The sequence below is a fragment of the Aythya fuligula genome, chromosome 7 (genome assembly GCF_009819795.1).
Source record: "Aythya fuligula isolate bAytFul2 chromosome 7, bAytFul2.pri, whole genome shotgun sequence".
Lineage (NCBI taxonomy): Eukaryota > Metazoa > Chordata > Aves > Anseriformes > Anatidae > Aythya > Aythya fuligula.
Window position 1 is genome coordinate 30,741,286 of NC_045565.1, and position 24,609 is coordinate 30,765,894.

General features: G+C 37.6%; 1 protein-coding gene across 1 annotated transcript in view; it reads right to left on the reverse strand.

Annotated features, from left to right (window-relative positions):
* Positions 1-1,277: 1,277 nt before the first annotated feature.
* Positions 1,278-24,609, reverse strand: part of PDZD8 (PDZ domain containing 8) — a 57,041-nt gene continuing 33,709 nt past the window's right edge. Inside the window, exons 4-5 of the mRNA XM_032190962.1 lie at positions 7,723-7,885; positions 1,278-5,882 (exon numbers count right to left, since the gene is read on the reverse strand). Of these exons, the coding sequence (XP_032046853.1) occupies positions 3,682-5,882; positions 7,723-7,885 (2,364 nt within the window). The 3' untranslated portion in view covers positions 1,278-3,681. The remainder of the gene's footprint in view (positions 5,883-7,722; positions 7,886-24,609) is intronic.

Genomic DNA, 24,609 nt, shown 5'->3' on the forward strand with positions numbered 1-24,609 from the left:
GCCAAGTATTTCACTGCCACTAAATAACACTTGTGCATGTCAATGAATATTTACATTAGACTCTCATTTTGCTGTCATAGAGCATTTGGATACCCAAAATTTTGCCCTAAGAAATGGTATTTTAGTTCACAGAACATCAAATTGTTAACCCAACTAAAGATGCTGGAATTCAGAGTAAGCACAGGGCAAGGTCAGTTATTCTCCAGCTGGTTATCTAATGGTCACTTAAATTCACAAACATTGGAACTTAATGAAAAACATAGCAGTTACATACCAAAAAGAGCATAGACTGGCTTACTTCATGTATTGGATTGGTACTTCTGAACAAATCAAAGCTAAGAACACCTCACATTTATCTGCGGCAGCAGGTGAGGATGAGGAGCCCCAGGGATGGATGAACTGATTGAATTCCTGTGCTGCAAACAGGGCTGGGGCAGTGCTTTGCTCTGTATCTGTCCCTGCACATGAAGACAAAATGTCAGGGCCATGTGTGGGGCTGTCTGTGCTCTACTTTTTACCCCACACAGACATTGAACAGTCATTCTACCTTTGGGATTTTCTGCAGCATGGAGAAATAAGTGGATTTTATCAGATAGTAATCGAGTAGTAATCTAAGCAGCACAGAATACTTTCTGTCCTGGAATAATTTGGGTTCTCCCATGTTTTCTCCCATGTTCTGTGTATTTTTTCCTCCCACTACTCAGTCCTCAGTCCTACCTTGAAGGTGTAAACTTCCACACGTGATTTATTTCAAATTTCAGTAAAAAGAAATAAAGGATGAAAAACTGATTAAACAAAAAATGAGCAAGTGAACAGCAGAGACCTCTTTAGTTATCCATTAGCATTTTCTGAGGGAAGGAATTTTTTCTTCCTTGCAGAAAAAATTCTGCAAGTCATTTTTTGGATAACCTCCTCATCTCATTTCCCCACACACAGCAACTCCACTGATAGTTCATAGTGCTGATAACTGAACATTATTTGTATAGAGGTTAGAGGTCTCAAAAAATATATATTTGGCATTTTTTAATGCTAACTACACAATGAATCAACTGCAATCACCATTTTGAATTTATGATTATTATTAAATTGTGTAGAACAAAAACAAACATATTCAAATACAAAGAATGCATGAAAGTTCAATTAATCTGGCACTCAGTAATTTTATTTAATGCAAAATGTGTCTTCTTCTCCCAAAGATATTTTCAAGTAGTGGCTTTAGATGACACACTGGTGTGATACAAATGGTTAAAAAATACTGAGACAATGCAAAGAAGATGATAATTTAGCAAAACTATTTTATTAAAGCTTGTTCTCATGATAAAATAATAGCCAACAAAATCATATTAGGCAGAGTTTCTGCAAGTGTGTGTAGCTGCCACCTATTCAGATATCATTAAGTCAAGATATTCTTGTTTTCTGTGGTATTCTTTATTTTCAGCTATGTACAATCAAGCATGAAGCAAGGGTTACATCAGGAATGTATTACACTCTTCCCCTCAAGATTCACCATGTATTGTAATTAATGCCAGATAGGAATTTATTTTCCTTCTTATCACTAAAATACAACTATTTTGCCCTTTTCCCATTCAGTATATTTAAAAATATTGCACTACGTTTAATTTATCTCTTACAATCATCATTAGCAGTACTATACAAGGAAAACTATATCCAGCTTTTCTTACCCACTGTATTACACAAGTAAATTTGAAACCTCGAATGCATTTTTGAAATCGGTATTTGCATTGTTTTCACAGCTCCTTCATGTGTACCAGGGTTTAAATGATGTACTTGGATATATTTGAAAATTTCTATAGTAGTCCATAAGAGCAAACACTGATGGAGATTTAATGCAGATCGCCACCAATGGTAAGCCACTGAGAAAATGGAGTGGGAAAGTCTTAATACGCATCTCAAGCAGGTATAGGTTAAATAACTTTTAGTCGATAAGGGAAGCTAATTTTGTGCGATTATTTGCTGAAGCTTAATTTCAGAAGTGTGACACATGCCTATTTTAGCATGGATAGTGTTTTCCATACATCAGCTAAATAATTATCAACTGCCCAGAACTCACAAAAAGTGCAAGTAGTTGCATGAGTGGAAGTAATTTTTTTCATTTAGAAGTACAAGTATGCTTTTCCATCTGTGAAAACCGTTGCTTCTTAATTTTGCCCACCACGAAATAAACTGAGAAGCAAATTTAATGGAGAGCTACAATACAAACTGCCTGAAAATTTAAATTATTTATTTCACCATCTTAGATTCAACTCCATTTCCACAAAGGCATCTTCCTACTATCAGTGATACCAGTGATAATGACCTAAAGCAGTACCTAAAATAAAGATGATATTTTATATGGCATTTCTATACAGAGAGTGAAACTTAAAGTCATGTTTACAAGAAATAAATAAGAACAATGGCCGTAGCCAGATAATGCTAAGATCTGCAATTTACACAATGCACAAGACCAGATAGTTCTTTTCAAAAGCTGCTGGCTGTAATTCTTCCTCTTGACTACTGGACTCACTTATTTTGACTCAAAAAGAAAACATGTTATATACACTATACGACATTTTTTCTGAAAAAGGTGATCGTCTGTTCAGACTGCCTCTTCTGTCTGAGAAGCTGAATGCAATTTGCCTCTGTGGTTACTCAAAAACGCTGAGAGACAATGTTTAGGTGTGTTGTCAACTCTTACTTTGTACCTTAAGCTTTCTGAAATGATAAAATCTGCAGCAGAATATTAAAACTTTTGAAATTACTTAAACTGTCATTACACGCTTTTTCATAGAATGTGATGAAACCTCCAACTCTTGTGAAGAACATTTTTTCCTTTATCAGCTTATCAGATAATACAGCAATACTTAAAGACAATTTTGTTCCAGAAGGCAACCAGCTTCTTTTATCTCCAAAATACTCTCAGTTCAATTATTACCAGTGTGTACTTCAATATCTAATATAATTCCATCAGGCTACAGTATTCCAAAGTTGTAAGGAGGCTTTTTCTAGCATGGCATTGTTACGAACTATGCTAACAACTATGAACAGTTTTTGCATTTAACAAAAGGATGGAAAACAAATGACCTGATATTCAATAACTTTACTGAGTATTATTAACAGACACAAAAAGATGTTTTGTTTGCTGTCATGATATGTTTGGCAAAGAGATAACACAACTACCTAGGAGACATACAGTAACTGTGATCAAAGTTTTGAAGCCTGGTCCCTCAGTGATTTCTGTGTCAGTCATCAGCTTAGGCATGCAACAAGCTTATTTTTTTTCATCATACGATGGAAACTAAACATTTCAAGAATCCTGACAGTTTCCTGTTGAGAACATTAGCTCAAAAGAAACGAAAGGGGGGCAGGAAGGGGAACAAGTAATATATTAGGGATACCACACACATTAATGTGAAATGGTAAGGTTACATAATTAGAAAAAAATAAAAATAAGTTATTAAAAATAAATTTCCAATATAAACCCCAAAATGTAGCTTTAACCAGCCAGTTTAACAAAATGTCGGTGCTATAGCTGGAGAACCATTATCAGCTGTACTCTTACACAGGCAAATAACTGTGGAGAAGCAGGTGTCTTATACCAGTGTTTTAATTTGATTTGTGTGTTTGTAATTAAGTGCAAAGTATTTCTTTAGTCCAGTCCTTCAAAGGCTAAACGTTTAAGTATCAGTCTACTGATTGAGGTGGTTCTTCTGCTTCTTCTGATACGATGTTGAATGTTGGAGCCTCTGTCAGACTGACATCTTCGTTATCCACTTCTTCTGCTATACTGGCTTCCTCTGAATCTTTAGTCACTTTTCTGGACTGCCGGTCTGACGACATGCTCTCCAAAGACTCTATATCCTCAATGCCTGCTCTGTAGTGGATCATGAGCAGCGTAAGGGCTTGCAGTCTTTCTCCTGATTTAGCCAGCGCAGCAGCAATCAATGCTTTTTTCCTTGTATCATTTGCATCTTTTTCTTCTTTAACAAGTGAATTATTATTTTCCAGCTCCTGGTCTATTTCATTCTGCAACTTATCCAACATAAATTCTAGTTTCTGAAAACGCTCCTCTGTGGGTAAACTTCTGTAGAGATCACGTCCGATTTCTTTAACTGCAATGAAGACACTGTCATCTAGACCGCCCTCCTTTCTAACCAGCTTTATCCCAGTACCTGATGCACGTTTTGAAGGACTACTTGGACCACTAATTTCGGTATCACTACTTTCGTTATCAGAAGTGTTTGGTGTGTGCTTTGGCGACGGCTCTACAGCCTCTGTTCCTTGCTCTGAAAGGCGAGCAGCTTTGGGGACTTGACGAAGGTTTAACAAACGGGTACTTGTGTTGATGATATGTCTGGTCAAACCTGTAGTTCTGTTAACAGATTTAGATTCTGAATCAACACGAGAGGACGCGGCTTGTGAAGCTTCCTGTCCTTCTGTTTTACAAGCTCCTGCAGTTCGATCAAGTCGCTTTTCAGCTCCTACACAAAAGGGAGTCTCAGTCAGACATTTTTCTTGACATTTTTTATGGCAAACGTAAGCACAGAGCATGCACTGTGAAGCTGCTTTAGTCCATACTTTCTTTTTGCAGTAATCGCACCACGTTGGATTCTGAAACTGAGTATCTTGAAAGTTATGCTTGTTCTCATTAACAACAATTTGTCCCAAATAAGGATCCTCTTTTGGAAGTACAGGAACTTCTTCTTCAAAATGACATTCCTTTTCTTTCTCCACCAGAAAGTTTGAATCATCTACTTCACCTTCTTTTAAATATTTGAAGTGTAATGTTAAATCACCATAACAAAATTTTTCATTGAATCCCTTATGGGTTGTCAAATTCCTCAATGCTGTTCTAGTGACCGCTGCTTTAGGTGCGGGAGCATCCAATTTAAATGTTCTAACATATTCCATTGATGACGTAGCTATACAATCTAAAGCAATTTCTTCAAGTTTTATGCTTGCATAGCCTAAACAGATAAAACCACCGGCTTTGAAAGGGTCCCTGCACCACAGTGCAACATTAAGGTACTTATGGTATTCTTCTACTTCAAATACACAGCAGGATGTTCTTGTCTTTGGCCATCGGCCTTGCCGGATTCGATATGGAATTTCTGGTGACTCCCAAGTCTGATGATCATCTCCACTATCTTTGTTACTACGTGCATTTTCTGAAATTCCATCTTTTGATGGATCTTGTTTTGGTACCGTTGCTACTTTTGATACCGTTGGGTCTTCTGTTTGATCATTATTCTTTACTACTTTCTCTGTACATTTATCTCCATTACTGGCAGGTGGAGGTGGCCTCTCTGGTTTTTCAGAAGATAAACCTCCAGTTTCTAACTGATTTTGAGTTTCACTAGTAGGCAAATTAGGCTTACTTTGTGGCCTAGGTGGTACAGGAGGCTTAGTACTGGATCCTTGTGATTGTTTACCTGATTGTTGTGATGTATCTGAACTCTCAGCTGTTTTGGGTGTTGCCACTTTAGTTCCATCTTTTTGCTGAGTTTTTGATGTTGCCTGATAACTTCCTAAATGCAGTTTTCGATTCAGAATCGGAGATATAGTTCCAAGAGGTTTAGAAGCAAGTATTACTACTGAACGTTTTGGACTTGGAGTTGTTGGCATATCTTCTTTTTGTTCAGGTGATTCGCATGCTAAGTCTTCGAATTCTGAATCAAAGTCTCTGTTATCAACATCAGCTGATAAGCTAGCTGGGTCATCATCTTGCTGTGTCAAGAAAGCAGAGTCTTCCAACTGTCCAAATCCATCCTGTAGTGCTGAACCATGCTGATTATACCCAACAGGCCTTTCATAAAAGACTAAAACTCTGTCCCCAGCCTGTCTAATAAGCTTCAACACTTGGACAGTTGATGTGATTTTAACACCTATAAAAAAGATAAAAATGTCAGATTTGAAAATATGTTAGTAATCTAAACGACCAAAGATAGTCAACACATACATTGAGATCTTTAGCCATGAGCAATAGTATTATTACCACTAACAGAGGAAGTCAAGCAATTATGACAGAAGAGCTGGACTGAAATCCTTCCATTTTACTCACACAAATATATTACCTCAGGAGCTGGTAATGATGCTAACAGACAAAGTCCAGTTTTCTGTTTGTTATTAACACTTTGAAGAGTAATGTTGATTTACATGCTAACTTTTGCTTACTTTACAGTTGGATTTTTCAGATGTAAGCATTAACAAAGGTCTCAAAAGAGATGGGTATCTTAAAATGTGGCTATAATTAAAGCAGAGTTAGGCTAATAAAGCTGAAGGGTCTGCTATGTTTGCAAAATGCAGGCATGATGCTACATTCTCAATGTGGCTGAACAGTGAAGATAAATTGAACCATCTTCTTCATCACAGACTTTCAGACCCCTTTGGCAGTATCTTCAGCCTACACTAAGAGTTAGATTTAACAAGTTAGGTGCAAGCTAAAGCATCTCAGTAAGCACGCAGTTCAAATGAAGAGGGTCATATAAAAGTGACTTTTCCCTTTTTCTTAGGTAACCAATTACATGTCCAAAGCAACTTGAAATCCTTTTAAGCCATTGGATCTTAACTCCATGCTAGCACAGTCACATTAAGTAGTCCTTGTATACCAAAATGTGTAAAGTTCTATTTTCACAGTATTTTTATCATACTAACTCTTCTATAGTATGTTAATGACTTAGCAAAACCAAATTTAGAATAAAATTTTAAATCCTGGTTGTATAGTTAATGTTTGGAGAAGTGTGTGTGTTTATAAATACACATGTATCACATACATGGATACCACATGCAGGTATAACAGGGATGCTATATACATACCTCCTAAATACACAACTCTTGCTGAATTCTATTCTCTACTAATGACATTATGGAGATGATCTCTCTACAACTATATTTATAATATAACCTTAAAAAATTTTATTGCCATTTTCCCCTAGTGATTTTAGTTCGCATTCAGTTTTATCAGTGCTACCTACACTTACTTCTAAGACACATATTAATATACAATGGTATTCCCACTTTTTTGTCTTTATAAGCCTACATCAAACCATTTATTAATTCCCATAACTGCTGCCCCCACAAAAAACAACATCAAGAGTTGTTTGTTTTTTCCGCAATGCAGTACTTAACTCTCTCATTTACAACTTGGCCAAAGTCTTTCATTGTGAGAACTTCAGAGTAGAAAAACTCCTACATATCAAAGCTGATGAAGTTTGGTACCAAAAGTATAGATACTATTGAATAGTCAACAGATCATCTTGGGTCATTTTGTTATTTCAGACAATTACTTTGGTAATCAAAAGGCATATATACTATTTGCTCCATGCTCTATTTAGTATCTTGAGATTCAATTAAGAGAATGCAGGTCTGTGATGCAAACAAAATGTTGCTGTTTTCTTTGTAAGCCAAGCACATTTTATAACATTGCTAGCAAAAACCAAGTAGGGAACCTTATAGCATCACTATTTGAATGGTCAAAATGTATTTACATTCAAATGTTTATTCACCTTTATGTTGGCAAAGAGTAAATAAACCTAGCAAAGAATAAATATACAAGAAAACTGATCAAGTGAATGACAACCTTAAGTGGTCATAAATATACAAATGAATTTATTACAAGAGCCAGGCATATGCGTAACTGTTGAGAACAGCAGTCTAATTGAACTCTATGCAGAAACGTCCTTCCTGATTACAAGACGTGATTTTGAAAGCTGACATATTACTCACTGCCAATTGCTAGAAGTCTGTCTCCCCTCTGTAGATCAGCAGCTGCTGCAGGTGAATTTGGCGTAACCGTTTCAATAACAACATGTCCTGCATCTTCTTCCTTGGACTGCACAAGGCGCAGTGTGAGTCCAACACTTTGCAGATTCCCTTTCACCAGCTCTGCCTAGAGAGAAGGAAATAAAAAGTTAGAGCATACTGATTAAGCTGACTGTAAAGATTCATGGCTACTAATGCTCTTGTTTTACTAAAATTATACACCTGGTATTATGAAAAAAGCATTAGGACATCCACTGAATTCACTGAGCACGTTATCACATACTGGATTCACTATCTGTCAACATAGTTTATACCTTTGGAGAAACATGGAACCAGTTCTGAAGAGCCCCAAACTAGAAAGCAGTAAAGGAATTGTCAGCAAAATACACATGCTGCATGTAGATCTGTTTCTTTTTTTACATAATGAGTTAACCCATGCAAACACAAATTGCCAAGAATGGCAATACATGGCTCATCTTTGCAAGAAGCCCCAGTCACAAGAAAGCTACAGCAAGACACAGCCTCACGATCCACTGTATTGCGAAGAAGGTTTGTTAAAAGGAGTGCTGAACCATCGATCCAGATTTCAGTTTTAATATCCCACAGCTACATTACAAAACCTGTTACTATCAGTATCTCTTCAGTAGACTATACAACAAGTATTTGGAGTGAAAAACCTTGTAGCCTTACACGTTACAACAACATAGGACAAATCTATGTGGCATTATTCACATTTATTAAGACAGAGTAAAACACTTAATAGCCTAAGAAGTTTCTTGTAAGACCAGGAACCATGTCCTCACGTTTACCTTCCTTAACAGGATAAATACAAGATAAATTTTAGTTGTAATCTCAAGTATTTTGTTTTTAAAATAACGTCTGAGGTACAATTTCCATAGCAGAGTCTCACCCTGTCCACTCATTCACAGATTTCTAAGTCATAAGAGATCCCAATTAAAGAATACATCAAGGTAGTGACCATTTATTCATATATCTCAATGTCTAAGATCTTTGGTATTTTTTTCTTAAAGGACATTTCTTCTGGATTGTTTCAAATGACTGCTATCATTCTGCTGAAGCATATTCTGTCTGTTTGACAGAGAAACTCACAGGCTGTGTCTCAGCTCCATGGAGAGAAATTTAATTTGCTTTTTCATTCCCAAGAACAGAGAGACAGATACTGTTTGTAGAAAACCTCCATAGGAAATTTTCTATTTGGCTTCAATTTACTGAGCTTAAGTAGACAGTGCGCTCCTCCATCCTTCTGCATTTACTTTGCTGCTGTTCCATTGTCTGTGTTTGAACTGTCTGGAGATGATCCTCCTCTTCTGCGGATGTGTTCGTTTGCTTAGTTTGGTACAATGGCTTCTCATAGGTGAAAGGAATTACTTAACTTCAACACGCAGCTCTCTCTTTGACCATACAGCGCTCATTCCTTTGCTATAATCCTAACATCAGCACTTTTTAATATATTTTTTTTTTTGTTGTCGATCACTTCTTTACAAAGTGAAAATGCTATCCTAATTAACAGTATGCTTAAGAATTGAGTTTAAAGCAGCAGACTTGCATTAACTTTCTAAGCTGTACCACTTATTTTCTACGTTTCCCAGAGTCACTTAAAGATATTTTCTCTCAAACTGTTCAACTATTGTGAGTGCCCAGTAAAGTATGCAAGAACAACAAGATCTAAAATAAGCTTAATTGCAGTTCCAAGAGTCAAGGTTCTTCTACAATGCAAACAAATATATTCCTTACAGAAGCAACCTGCTCTTTTTTCTTGTTTCAGGTCGTTCCCATCTAAAAGAAACTCAGATATACAACACATCACTACACTGCTACAAAGCTTTTAAGATTTAAAAAAAAACAAACAAAAAACAGAAAGATTATTAGAAATACATATGGAAGAAAAGAGAAACGTCTTAAATAAAAGTCTTCAATTACTATTACTACAAGTGCTAATTTGATACTGTTAAGCACTTTTTACTCCACTTTTCATGAGACCACTGAAGTACAAAGCTATTTAGTGAGAGTTTTAAGAAAGAATTTTAGGAAAGAAATGGATCTGTAGACAGAGTAGTAGAGAAAAAAGTAGGATAATTCTCCCCTTAATACTAAGTTATTTTTGTAATTTAATTATGCTCCTTTATGTATACATCTGTTTTGATGGTATATAGCTTATCCCGAAACCTTATGAGTTAATAAGACATGACATTTTCAAGTCAAAAGAAAGAGACCCTGTTGGTTTGGCATCCCTGCAGAAGAAATGTTGCTCTAAGTTTAATGTTACGGTGGCCAACAAGCAAACACAAACAGGAGGTACTGCACGAAAATCTACTTTCCTTTCCAGTTGGTCGTCCAGATTTTCCAGTTGGTCGTCCAGATTTGCTCGTCCTTCCCAGAGCAACACAAAGAAGCAATGACAGCCTTTCTGAAGGCCTGTTCTTCAGAAAGTAACAAGCCCTGGTTGAGAAGGAAACTCACACAGAAAACACAAGCTGGTCTCGCAATGCCCAGCACCTGAAACAAGGCAGCAGTGACCTCTGACAAATCACGGCAAGCTGCACGATGAGCAAAATATGAGGGAAAAGGGTGCAATTGGATGGCAAAAGGGGAAAAGTTACCAAAACAACATCTGTCAGTATAGACCCTGATCCTCTTAAGCTTCCTTTGAATCCAAGGACTCTAGACAGCAGCATGGCTTAGCAATGGAGACATTCCCTACTGCAAGAAAGGAGAAACCTCAGAGGTGATTTCCAGCATTTCACCCTTCCCTCCTCCCCCAGGGCCAGACCACATAAAAGGAACTAGGGACAGCTGGGACCAAAGGCATTTAGGTATCTCTGCACATTTGGCTTCCATGCAGGGACACGGCGCACGAATCACCCGTGGCGAGGAGCCCCGCAGCATTACACTGGTGTCTGACAGAAAGCTGTTTTGGGAAAGAGAGGGCCTTTGAACGTAACAAGCAAAGTTCATCTCAACGTTTTATTAACTTTGGCACAGCCACAAGCTTTCTCACAGAGTAAACTGGTTTTATTTATCAACCCAAACCAGATGAGTAGCTTTCTCTTTTTCTGGTATCTCCAGCTAGCCGCAGCGCGGCTGAATGCCGTTTCAAGCTTTCTGCCCCAACCAGTAATCTCACAAAAGCCCCCAACAGCATCTTTGTGCATCCAGCACGGCTACCTTCTGCCTTTCTGACCCTCCCTCAAGCAGAGTGTACGATACGTGAAGAGCCCAAGATCGCCTGGAACCTGAAGCATCAGGAGGAGGAAAGCAGGTAAATGATGGAGGGGTCAGGAGAGAATTGCTGCTAACGAAAGGACAACTGTTATCAAGGACATTGGGTGCAAGGGAGAAAAATTAGCAGATATGCTTCGGAGAAGCAGGCGCTTTAACCAATTAACTACATCATATTAAAATCCAATTATTTTGATTTAATAGCTCTGTTTTACTAGTTCCTGCAAGCCTCCCACGACAGTAATTTCACTAAGTTTCAAGATAAAGCAGATAATACATTTGTTAGTAAAAGACAGAGAGTAATTTATATTGAAAGAGCTAGAGCTCAATTGTCATAGAATTTGGAAAACTTAAATTTCTTTTTAATTAATTAATTTAAAAAAAATTTTTTTTTTTAAGTATGCACCCCCAGGCTATCTGTGATGAAATTAAGATGCTACAGAACAATAATGACTAACTTGGGGCCAAGGGGGAGGAAGTAATTTCCTTAGGGTTTTATTATTCAGGTTAAAAAAAAAAAAAAAAAGAGGACAAGATTTCCATTCACTTTAAAATTAATAAAACATTTTGATGCATGGCTGTGAGTGCCAGACTTTCACAGAAAGAAGTATATAAGCATTGATCTCCCAATAAAGGCTTTAGTTCATTTATATGCACCAGTGCATGAGCCACTGTGGAGCACAGCTCCTCCAATACTTTCCGTTCAATAGTGGAAATATGCTGTGGAAATACAATGCGGGAGAAAATCATGATGCATCTCACAGCCTTACCCTACCTCAGTCTCTTCATTCTGAAAGCCTAGCAGATGTTGGATGTCAGAGAAAATTAATTTCTTCGACCTGTTTTAAGCATACTGATACCGAACTTCACAGCTACGCAGTAAGGATTCAGAAGTTTATAGCTTGCTAGTGCCATTTAAGTGACTGAATATTTAGATTAATGTTGATATAGGATGAAAACTTCATCTCCAAATGCTTCATTAAATTATCAGTGTGAAATAATTTGCAAATGCGAAGGAATGATAAACATCTCTCTCATAGGCAACTGCCTACAGACTTACAGACACAAGTGTGATGCCACCTCATTCATTATTTGCTTCTAAAACTGTACCTATGAATTTATTTTTAAATACAGAGGTAAAAATACCATCAATATATTATTGTTATGGGACTACAGTAAGTTAACATTAGATGTAACACTTCCAAGTTAACATTAGATATAACACTTCCATTCAGAATTTCTAAGGTGCCAATAAAGAATGTCCTTCACAACGAGAATTCTTTCAAATAAACGCCAAGAAAAGCTCAATCACCTAAGCATGTGCAAGAAATCTTATTTCACTATTTTACATCAAATAAAAAACAAGACTTTTACAAATACTTTTTATTGACTATCAGTGGTATATAACATGCTATGTAAGTCAAACTGACATATTTTCTGTGCTGTATTGTAGATAAAAAACTTAATTTTTTTCCAACCCATTTGAGTGACTACAGCGGATCTCGTGTATTCGTGGAAGAATGGTCTAACGTTTTGGAGAAAAAGTAGAGATTAAATGCCTATGAATGTGCCCATGAACTATTACATTCTCCCAGACAACCCTGCACATTGAGAGGAAAGGAAGGAATATTTCATGTCAAAAAATAACATTAAAGAACAAAAACTAGGAAGCAGTTACTTCTATTCAGAAGACTTAGATACTTATATTATTAAAAAAAGGTTTTTGGCATATAATCTTTAAAATATGGACTTTAACATTCTTGCTTTTTCAACACTATTATTGAATGCAGTCATTATATATGACCTACACAGTGAATTGATTGCTAGCTTATTTATATGGGCTAGATGAGACAGCAAAAGGAAGCAAGGATCATCCATCTCTTGAGACACTCCTCAGAAACACCAGACTCAAAAAAGAAGAAAAAAAGAAAAAAAAAATCTGAATGTTCTGAGAGGATTTCAATCTAACCACAAATTGTCTGATGTAGCCCTTGACCAAGGAATCCATGATGATGGATGACAGAGACCAAGATGAATTAGCCCACTCTGACTTTGACATTAAGGCTGTGTTTAGATTTAGTACAGGGAAGTTGGTACTGGCCTCAGGTGTATCGATATCACAGTGCTGTACAGAAGTAGGGACCTACCTTCAATAGCTTTGACAGTGCGCATCTAAGGCTTTTACTGTTTTCCTCTGCTTATCTCCTCTTAAGCATTTCAAATTTCCTTAAGAATAACACAGAATTTTCTCTAAGCTGTCAAGAAGAGTATCAGTGGAAAAAAAAACAGTTACCAACTACCTGCCTGAATGAATGGCTAAGTTTGACTCACTATGTAAGTCTCAGGAAATACAAAGAGGTCAGAGAATTTTCCATCAATACTTCTGAAGTGAAAATGTTCTGACCAACTTAAAACAGTCTGAAAAACAAAAGTTTCAGAGAAGTCATTCATACTGGAAGCAGTTTTAGAGAAACAGAATTTCCTCTGAATTGATGTATATCAATTATATCAAATATATCAATATCAAATGATGTATAATCAACCACCCCAACTAAATATGATTTCACTAATTTATTTTTGAAAGCGTGGCACACACTTTCTATTTAAACCATCAAATGACATTATAAATGTACAACTGTGTCAGAAAAACAATCAGGGTTATGAGCAGTGGAATCACAACCTCGTGGCCTGTGATAGTAGACAGCTTCGTTTTTCATGGAGTATCAGGGACAGAATTCCTGTAACAATAACAGCAGTGAAAGAAGTCGGGTGTTAAACCCTGCACTGATCGTTCTTCTGGCTATGGGAACCATGGTCTGTGCAGGTGGACACACAATTATGTCAAACTAATAAAGTTTACACATTTTTTTCTTTTAAGGAAGAAGCTTCTTTATGGATAAATTTCTTTTATTTTGGAGAAAGTCCTGTTAGATAGCAAGCTGGCGGGCCTCATCATTTTCTTTTCTACGTAATCCCTTTTGGAAAACAAAAATCTAAATTATAAAATATGATGGCAATCTCATTCTGAAATGAGTTACATATTGGACCAAGCTTATATTTAAAGCAATAATTCATTAAGGCCACAAATTCTACAAATGCTATGCACATGTCTAACTTTTCCATCACACGCTATTTGCCTGAAATCTCTGACAATTCATGGTAGTCAACATCTGCACGTCTCCCCGACGAAAACATTTGATATCAGTGAGATACAGAACAAAATCTAGATACTGAACAAAATAAGGAACCACACATCATTTCTCCTCAGTACTTCTGACGCATTGCGGCTCCTCTTTTACTGAACTAATACCAAAACCCCCTGTACTTTCCAATTGTACAGGGAAACAGGTTATGTGACATGCAAAAAGCAAACTGTTTAGCAATTATCATGTATTGCCGAGGCATTCTCACTAAACAGTAATTACATGAGCTGAATGGAGGAGGTAAAGACAAACAAGGCAGCTCAAACCTGGCATTTAACTTCAAAGTGTCAGAGGCAAATAAAATGAACACCTTCAGTTTTATCCATAGCTCTTCTTTGGAGAGCAATTTAGTACAAACACCAACGTAGCTCTTCTTTAAGTGCTCCTGCTCACTGACATCTTTAGTCTTTATTAAACCCAACCGTGATGATTTCCTTTGGCCCTGAAAAATGGGAAAAGATTGATTTTTTTTTCAAATCTTCTATCACCACTCATGTCTTCGATAGAAAAAAGGCCTCCTCCAATATTGCTTAAGCATGACTCAGTTACTACACGAACGTTTAGTGAAACGCTCAGGTAGCCTAGTAACAAATACTGAAATAAGCTCATTGAAGCTGGGTATTAAAAATCCAGTGTTAGAAATCAACTTGCTCTATGTGCAATGCAGACCCAAAGGGAAGTTTACCTTGCTAATGGTTTCCTTTGTATAAATTTGTTATAAATTGTTGCGATGCAAATTACAGATACAGGAGATTAATGAGAACACAAGAGCATTTGTGCATTTTGAATATGCGCGTGGCAGAGAAAGGTCAATCTGGGGTTTTGTTTATCGCTTGAGATGGAAAAAAAAAAACAAAAAACAACTTTCAAGTGTATGTATTGAAAGCAAACTTCTAAACCAGCTAGTAATTATGTTAATATCAGAACTAATTAATAGTTAGAGAACAATTTTTATTGATATTCATGAAATCAAATTATTAGAATATCAATTTAAAGGTCTTTCTAATGGCATTAATAGGCACTCTGAAGTCTTCCTCTTCACACAAAGAAACTGCGTGACGATCTCACCCAGCAGCAGCAATCTGATTACTGACAAGCATATTGCCTTCGAAACTAGAAATATGAAAAGTTATTATCCATTGTCATCAAAAAGCATCACTGATGTGAGTTTCCATGGAAATAAAATCCACAATACTACTTTCTAATGAATACAAATCGAACTCTTAGCTTCCACTGGAGGGCTCAAAAGTTAAGTTTTAAAGGGCTTTAAAATTTCATTTCTGAAGGACAAAACATTGAGATAAAGTGCATTATTTATAGGTTTACTTTATTCTGGAGCAGAAGCATTTTCTTTGCAGCAACGCCAATGTCAGAAAGCCGCATCTGGAGTACAGCGCGTCTTCTGAAGAGAGCAGGAACTTTGCAAATAATTCTCACCTGGGGATCTACAGCAAAACCTACAGATCTGAGATGGGAGCAGAACCGCTGCTGAGACCACTCCCAGGAAGAGCTGAGAGCTGCTGGGGCAGTGGCAGGAGCCAGGACAGTCCCAGGACAGGCCAAGGAAGCAGCTGCAGCTCTGCTCGTCCCTGCCACCCAGGCTCCCCACTGCTGCCATCAAAGGCAAAGGGACTGTTAGATGAGCCTTTGTGCTGCAGGCAAGGAATCAAGCAGTGTTATTAAAAATCGCGTATTTACAGTTACTTACCCAATGGTCTGCAAAATATATGTAAAAACACTCTTACAAGCAAACCCTTGCAGTTTCTGGCAATGCAAATTATGCCCTTAGCAATAGCATAGCCTAAGCAGCAGCCACCCAGGACCAATCTAATCAGACAATTTACTTTATCGCAGGACTTAAGGAACGGGGTTTGTGATTCCTGCACTGCATACGCACACAATCTTTGTCACAACTGTTCTATTTCTTGTCAATATTAATGAACGGCTAGCTGGCCATGACATAGAAATGCAAGCCCTAAAAAAATCCTACTTACTCCTACTTACCACAGATCTAGCTGAACCCAAAGGAAAAAAGGCAGATGCAATAAAATGATTCATCACTGTAACAACTCTAGCGATTAAACAGATGATCCATCTGGATCAAAACAAAGATCCTGTTGTATCTATCACCGCCGTCCCCCCTTTTTCTGGGAAAGCCAGAAGATGAGCTTACTGCTGAAATTCTGCAGTGCCAGGACCAGAGGAGCTGGGGATCTGTATCTAGCCTATTCTTAATAATTACTGCCAGAAGGCCAAGGTTTTGGTATATAATAATCTTTCTCTATGTAGAACATAATCCAAACCACACAGACTTGTTTCCAATTAAGTTCTGGACATAACGCTGCAGTATGAACACATAACTATATAAACAGTAAAGATTTCCAGGACCATACATCTATTTCTGTTTTTTTCGTTGAACACACGTCAAATCAATTTGTTTATGGTTATAGGGCACGAGTCAGTGCCAGGCAGTGGAACAGGAGCTCACTGTCACATCTCATTAGCTGCACCGAGACAACAGCACACCTAGAAGCCAGATTTTTATACCGTTACCATTCATCGCTTACAAAAATTGCCACTGCTATGAGCTGAAAAGGTCTTTACACCAAGCCAGATAGTGACAAGTCACTTTGCAAAAGAAATCAATACCCACCTCTGTTTGCTTTGCACTTGAAAAAATATTGTAGAATTCTCCCCCATATGCACACAGAAATCACTTCCCGATACAGCAGAAGACTGAACGGAGCAGGAGAAGGGTTTAGAAAGTGAACACTATCTGCAAATTAGAATCAATACACTCTCAAACTTTGGATCCAAACTCCTGCAAGTGCTTCAGGAAGACCTGAGGGTCTGAATTTTTCATGTTGCAACTTTCTCTCCGTGTAATCAAAGCGGTCATTTACTTGGATAACAGAAATGTTCCCTATAGTTAAATGGCCGAGTGGCAAGCAAACAGAAGAGGTGTAGCTACTTAGACAAAGACCCGACTAGCCTCCCCTTCTAGGATATGAAAAAGCTTTACTACATGTCCAAGACAACAAAAAAGCCAAATCAACAAAACACTATGAAAAGTAATAAAAACCCTATTTTCCTATGTCACAGAGATTTCTGTTAAACATGTGAGAACTGAACCATGTTAAGGCTCGGGCACAACACAACAGGAATCTCTCCCTTAACTTCCCCAGCTCCCATGCATTTCTGGAGGTAGCAGAGCAGGTGAATTCTCCATCAAAGCATTGCAGACCCCAACTAGCACTGAAATATGCACTACTGCTAGAAGAAAAACACTCCTCCAGAAATAGCTTACCGGGAGTCAAAGAAAAAATTAATTTCAAGGGGAGCAGGACGTTATCTACAACGGAGGTAACAGTTCATCCCTTCTGATGGGTTTCTGAAGTGTTCTCTGGCTTAGAGAAGTGATATATACCAACTCCATGTCTCCCTGCGGGAAGGTAAGTGAAAGAATGAATAGGAAATTATGTCAAGCTTAAAGATGCCTCCTTTTACTTCAGCACTCCCAGTAACTTCACAGACTCTGGTTTTATGCTCTATTATTTTTAAATTAACAACAGATCTTATTGATAGCTAGTGAAGTGTATAAGAAAAATACCCAGCGGATTTCATAATGCATTTTCTTCCTACTTCCATTTCCCCTTCTCTCCTCTGCCGTCAGAAACAGAGCTTGTTTGGGACCATGACAAATTACCTCACTGAAAGAATTTACAGCTCACTCCTTATTTGATTTAAAAAATGAGAAAAGAATTAGTCAATACCTTACAGTGCCAGAGAAATAAATATATTTTCAAAAAATCATTTTTAACAAGGGGGAGAGAAGACTGTAAAGTGCATGTGCATGATAGACGCTATCCTTAAGAAGATCTTATTTTTTTCTTTTAAGTTTGAGGTGATGCATATTTATTTCTCGAAATATTACAGGGATGGAATTTGAAACCATGATGTCTTTTTGTTATTTCTTGACTTTGGTATGAATAATTCAGATTTAATAATTTCCATGAGGTTTATCAAACAAAAGAGATACTGAAGATTACATCAAAGAAGCTGATGAGACCATTCTGTGCACTATAATTTGACTGCTCGATACCAGCCCACAGTACTATACTTGTTGACCATCACCGATGGTCTGATGCCCAACAGCTCAGCCACGACAGCAGCACGGGATGCACACAGAAGCAAATGCAGGCAGGGAGCCCTTAGCAGCCAAAGGCTGCAGCTCCCCGAGGGCTGCTGTGCATTTTGAGAGCTCTCTAAAAATCCCTGAGGAGCAGCAGCCTCAAAAAGAGTCACTGGTCATGAACGGCACATCCAGTACTAAATGTTCAGTCTGTTTCTTGTTTGATACTTTTATTTTAAAATAGTGGAAAAGTAATATGTAAAAAGTTGTGAATAAAGTGGATGTACTGTGCACTGAGCATAGAGCTAGTAAAATATCCAAAAGTTTAGTCTGGGCATGAGTTATATATATAAACACACACACATATATATACACACACGTATTTTACAGTGAATCCATAAGAAGGTGCATTTTTTATAATAAAAAAGCTAAGTTTAAAATGTTGATAATAAAAACAGAACTTGAAAACCTACAGACTAAAGAAATTAGAACTTTGTAGAAAAACAAATACGCAATGTGATGGATGAGGAAATAGCTGAAGGTAATAAAATTGAGAAAAAGTAAAAGAAATGAAATATCTTACAGTATAACTAGAGGATGCAAAACTACAAATTTGATGATTAACTTGCTTCCCAGTTTTAATACAATCACTTAACTTACCACTCTATTTCAAGAGAAGAAGACATGCATTAACTCAAGAAAGTTCTCAATCTCTGAAGCACACTAGGAAGCCTACGAAAAAAGTACCTGGGAAATTATATTTAGTCATAGTTTAGGGTGGAGAAGTCCGGAAACCCCACATATATAGAGTGGAAGGAAAGGAAGATGGGGAGAGAAAATAACTAGCCTGGATTGCAGAACTGTTGCCTGCAAGCCAATGCATGAGGTACCTCAGCAAAGCACTCATCATTTCCCCAGTGAAGATCTCTGACTATTAGAAATATTTACATGAACTACCAGAAACCCCATAGAGCTTAGACTTAGATTTATAGCTGTCTACTCATGTGCAACATTACTCTTCGGTAATCATTTTCATGCAAATATTACAATAGAGTCTGCTGGAGAAAGGTGTATAAAGAATTGTCTCTGTGAGACAGAAGAACAATTTGGAGAGAGAAAGAAGAATTGTCAGCGAGGTGGTTTCCCCCCAGACCCCCCAAAGTCTGTTAGGGTTCAGGGCCAGAGGAAAATCCTAATGACTAACCACATGTTTTCATTATGCACAGCTTTCCCCCCTTGATGAACTCTCAAGGCTCCCCAAAAGAGCCTTTGGCTTACACACTTTAATACCGTTGGAACACGAGTCCCAGAAGATAATTAAAACTGAAGGAGTTTTACATTGCTATGTCACCCAAATACCATCATGGATTGTAACTTAGATCTCTTCAGCAGAAGCATCATTGATTTATTTTTTTTCAGGCAAGTACACACTTCTGAGTTGAACTGGAAACAATATTCTGCATAAAAAGCAAGCCGAAATTAAAAACAGCATGTAAGGATCATGACTTCTGTTCATACAGATTTTGCATACGTGTACCATGATGAAATCAAGTAATACTTTGCTTATAATTACTGAAAAAGCTGTAACGTTATTACACAGAAAGTAAATGTTTTTGTTTCAACGAAGAACGCATGGTTTTGGTAAATGCCTTTCTCGACAACACTGACAATGCTCTAAGTTCTCCGGGACGAACGCAGCCCTGATGTGAACAACTGGCTAAACACACCCTTCCCAGAAGGTGATCGGGAAGGGCCAAGCCCCATTCAGCAGCACCACTCGTCCCTGTTACTGCAGGACCCTCCTAGAAGTGGGGCTGCCCTCCTGGGGGCACTGGGCTGCTCCCACTGCCCTCGTCCCCAGGAGCCTGAGCCAACCCTGCGCAGAACCAGAGCTGCCTGGGCTCATCGCTGCTTTTGGGGGAGATGTGGTTTTTAGGAATACAAATAGTAAAGCTCTACGTGTTACACTGGGCTAATGGAGGGACTAGAGCCAACTGGACTGCCTCCTTGGTTTACATCCACACTTGGTTAAATACTTACACTTTTTTTCCCCTCCTCTTCCAAATACAAGTTAAAACACAGAGATTTTAGAAATCAGTGCTACTTATAGGGATAAACATAAAAGATGAGATACCTGTATGAATATGAAAATGAGTCACTGAAGTAAATACGTATCAAACCTCTGCCTCTGGACTGCTCACTGAACTGACATAATTACCGTAAGCAGCCTGGCTAAATATACTGTTCTGACACTGTTTGATGTCAAAAAATTGCAACACTAACAATAACCAATTAAAAATTATGCGTACACTAGTTAAGAGCCACACAGTATCTTCCCTTAAGCAGGTCTTCTTGCAGCCACTGCAACTTCTCTTGCTTCCCTTCCATTGCAGCTTGAAAATACTTATTTTAACATCAGAAGAGCTGCACAGTGAGTTGCAGGTTCTGCGATACTAAAAAGTCTCTTTGCTCCATCGAATTATTTTTTGAACTTGCAAGAGCGTATTCTGTCCAGGGCACATCACCAGTGCCTGTACAGCTTTCTGGTTCCAGCTGTCCAAACAAAACCAGAAATTAAACTAATATCTGTGAAAGTAAATTGTGTGATCTTTGCTAGAAACACATTCTTTACTTTCTGGTAAATCTGGTTTCCTTTCATTCCAATTATTAGACATGAGAGAATACTGCTTTAGTGACCTTTTGCAAAATTACTTCCCCCTGATAGCTATTTTTAAAGTTCAGGAACTAATTACAATCATCGATTACCCCAATCATATGCAACCAAAACTGTGGCTCCTAATGGCACTTCTACACATCAGCTGACAGGAATCAGAGTATCCTTGCTCACAGCAGCAGCCAACACTTCATTCCTAGTTATTACCAACGTATTTTTTGAAAATCAGATTATTTCAGATTTTCCTCCAATAGCTACAGTTTCAAAAGCTGCAGTGGAAATAAAAATATTTATCGAACCTGGCAAAAAAAACAAAAACAAAACAAAACAAAAAAAAACTTTGTTGAAAAAGTATTCTTTGTTCAAATATTGCTTGCAAGTAATAAAAATCCATGACAGATGTTCCCATGCTTAGGTTAAACACCTATTGGAGCCAGGCTGCAGAAATGTAATAAAAGAAACAAACATACTGCATATTTACTACTTTCTCTGTTTTTAGGCTAGACCTGACTCCTGTCTGGACTGCCTTCAACACAAAAACCTTACTTTGAGTCCATCAGCACAGAAATACACCTAGGTTTGTCTTAAGTAAAAGGAGTGATTTAGTCTGAACTATTGTAAATGAATTCAGCTAACTCTGCTGCTTTCCCTCTGCGTGTAACAGCATGGTCTGTCGAGTACCATTCTGTGAGAGCTCTAAAAAAGAAAAAAAATGAAGAGAAGCACTGCTTGAGCAACTGCCTGCCATGTTCTGAGAGGGGCCTGAGAGCCTGGTCCAGCCTAGTGCTGATCTGGGTTAACCTGGTTAGACCTGGATGGACCAGGTTACCTCCTGCGGTCTCTTCCACTCCAAATTACTCTGGGTCTAGTCTAGTAACCAGACACCTTGTTCAGGTATATTTAAATCGTGTTTGGAATTATATATACGATTAACTGCTTGAAATCTAGCCAATTTTCTTGCTGTTTTCTGCTGAAGTCGGTATTGCTGCTGTTTAATGGTTTTGATAGTATAATTACAAGTTCCCTTGTAGTTTCTATAGCCTACAGATAACACACATTAATTAGGCAAAGATCCCACACTAGCCAAATATTTACAGCTACCGTACTCCCATGACCTGATTACTTCCATGGCTTTGTTGGTGGTACCCTCGTTAGATGCCCTCTGCTCTGTTTATGCAGCTGAACTGATGCTGTTATTCATCATCACACCTGGTCTCCTGCACCAACAGGCATTATTTGCTCTCCCTTACTACTGTGCCTGCTTTCTCTTAATTATTAACAGGCATTACATCTCCAAGTGCTGCTCAGAGAACTGGTTTGGTTCAGCAAAGCTCACTGCCACCCCGCAGGATGAAGCTTTGCCCATGCCTCCAGTGCAGCTCAGGTCCTTCTTTACTGGGCTCCTCATAAAAGAAAAAAAGAAGAAAAGAGCTTGATAAACTTTTACAGGTAGATCTCTGTGCCACATGCAAGACAGTGGAAAAAAAAAAACAAGAAAACTGTTGTTTTTTCAGCTCATTCTAGAGACAAGAGACATAGCAGCAACAAACCAGCCAAAACCCAAGATGGAATCTGCACTTTAACAGTTATTTAAACATATGCCTACACTTGCTTGTTCAGATCAGGTGTTTGGTCATGTTATGACGGTGTGAACACTATTCCTAAGCTTACATCCTATGCAGTTCATACTGCCATCTAAGTCTTCTTAGCTTACGAGCTGTTTTTCAGGCTATTCTTGCTATACTGCCCCAGCTGTATGACTCAGCTACCTAGGAACAGTTCTGCAATCGTTCTGATAACCATCTTTGCATTTTCGTGACTTTTCTATAAGGTTAGGGCTGTAAGTATAAATGAGCTCCAGATAAGCCAAGCCCAACTTCTCAGAAGTCATTTGTTGTAAGTATCTACATTTTTTAATGCATGGGCAATTTGCTCCCCATGAGACTCCCATTTAAATTTAACTGAAGGACAACTGATGGTTTTGATTTTATATATACACATAGACACATCTACAGATTTAGTGCATGCATGTTTATATGCACACATACCTTATACATATTAAAGTGTGCATATGTTTATATGTTCAGAGATGAAAAACTGTATGACTGTTTTTATAATTAAAAACAAAAAATATAAACTAATCTTTCTGGATATCCAGCCTCAGATTTCTAGGAGGTTTTTGGGTTTATTTTCTTCCTTCAGCTAGGGAAAATATATAGCTTCAATTAACATGAAATGGATCTGAGGCTGCGCAGACATTGTATTTGTTCCAAGCTAAGCACCTAAAAATGGAAACAGATGACATTAGTAAAGATCTGAAGATACTGACTTTTGGTTAAAATATTTGTAAAGACGTTCGTAGTTCAAAGAGTCTATTTATCTTAAATAAAATTTAATGGAGGCAGCCTTTTAACAGACTGCATTAAGGGAAATGCTCCGTATTTTAACCATGACTCACTTCTGATTACTTCCGATAAGCAGGTGTCCTTTGCAAAGCATCAGTCTACTCTATTTAACCTTCATACACCGGAATGACCTTTCAGCCATTTCTGGGATGGGAATTTGCAATTGCATTTTTGATCCCTAAGGCTTTTGCAGGGCAATTGCTATGCTGCCCACCCATATTACTTTCCCATTTCTACATGGCATCGTTATAGAGCATTTGGAGATCACCTACCACACTTGCATTACAAAAGGTTGGTTTATGCTTTTTTTTTTTTTCTCTTTATTTTAAAATTACTGGAAGCATTTTAAAATAGCAGCCCTTAAGAAAAAGCAAGAAAAATTGCTCATCCTGTACCAGTAATTATCAGAATTTTTCAAATTTCTCTCCTGCTATTCCACAGACAGAAAATAACCACAGTATTCTAGGCAGCAAAAACAATGACAAAACATAAATAGTCCAACCACCATTTTCTTTACCAGTGTTGCCCCTAGATGCTGAGCTCCACCCTACTAGACCTGCAAGAGATTTATAACACTAGAGATAAGCATCTAATTTCTGCTTCAGCTTGTGGTTAAAGAAGGGGAAAGGAAGGAAAAAAAATAATTGAGTAGTCATTTTGAGGTATCGTTCAGTTAAATAACTGCTGCACTCTAGTAAGGTAAGACACTACCCACGTAACAACACTGTACTTACTCTCAATCCAAAAATTTGAGCTACTTAACTCATTTGACTTCAAAAAACAGCAGCGTGACATAAGACTATACTCAGGAGAAGGAATTCCTCCCACAAAATGAAAGGCTTTCTTTGCAGTCACTCAGTATTTTATAGGCTCGTATTTTGACGCTTTTACCACAAAATTTAAGACCACTAGATAGCAACTGTCTGTGCTGTATGAAAATTCATTTTCCTCCTGTTGAAGGACGTCAAATACCTACATTAAAGAACAGCAGGCTCTTTAGTGAAATATTTAATAAAATTATTGTATTATATATTTAATATTAATTAAGGATATTTTCAGAAACCTTCATTTCCAATTTTATTCCTGATATTTAGCCTGATTATGCTTAAGATAATGTAATTTTTGTGTTTAAACCAATTAAAATAGCAATGAGAATCAGACCTAAGTACTGAGATTTCCTCTACTAATGAAAACTTT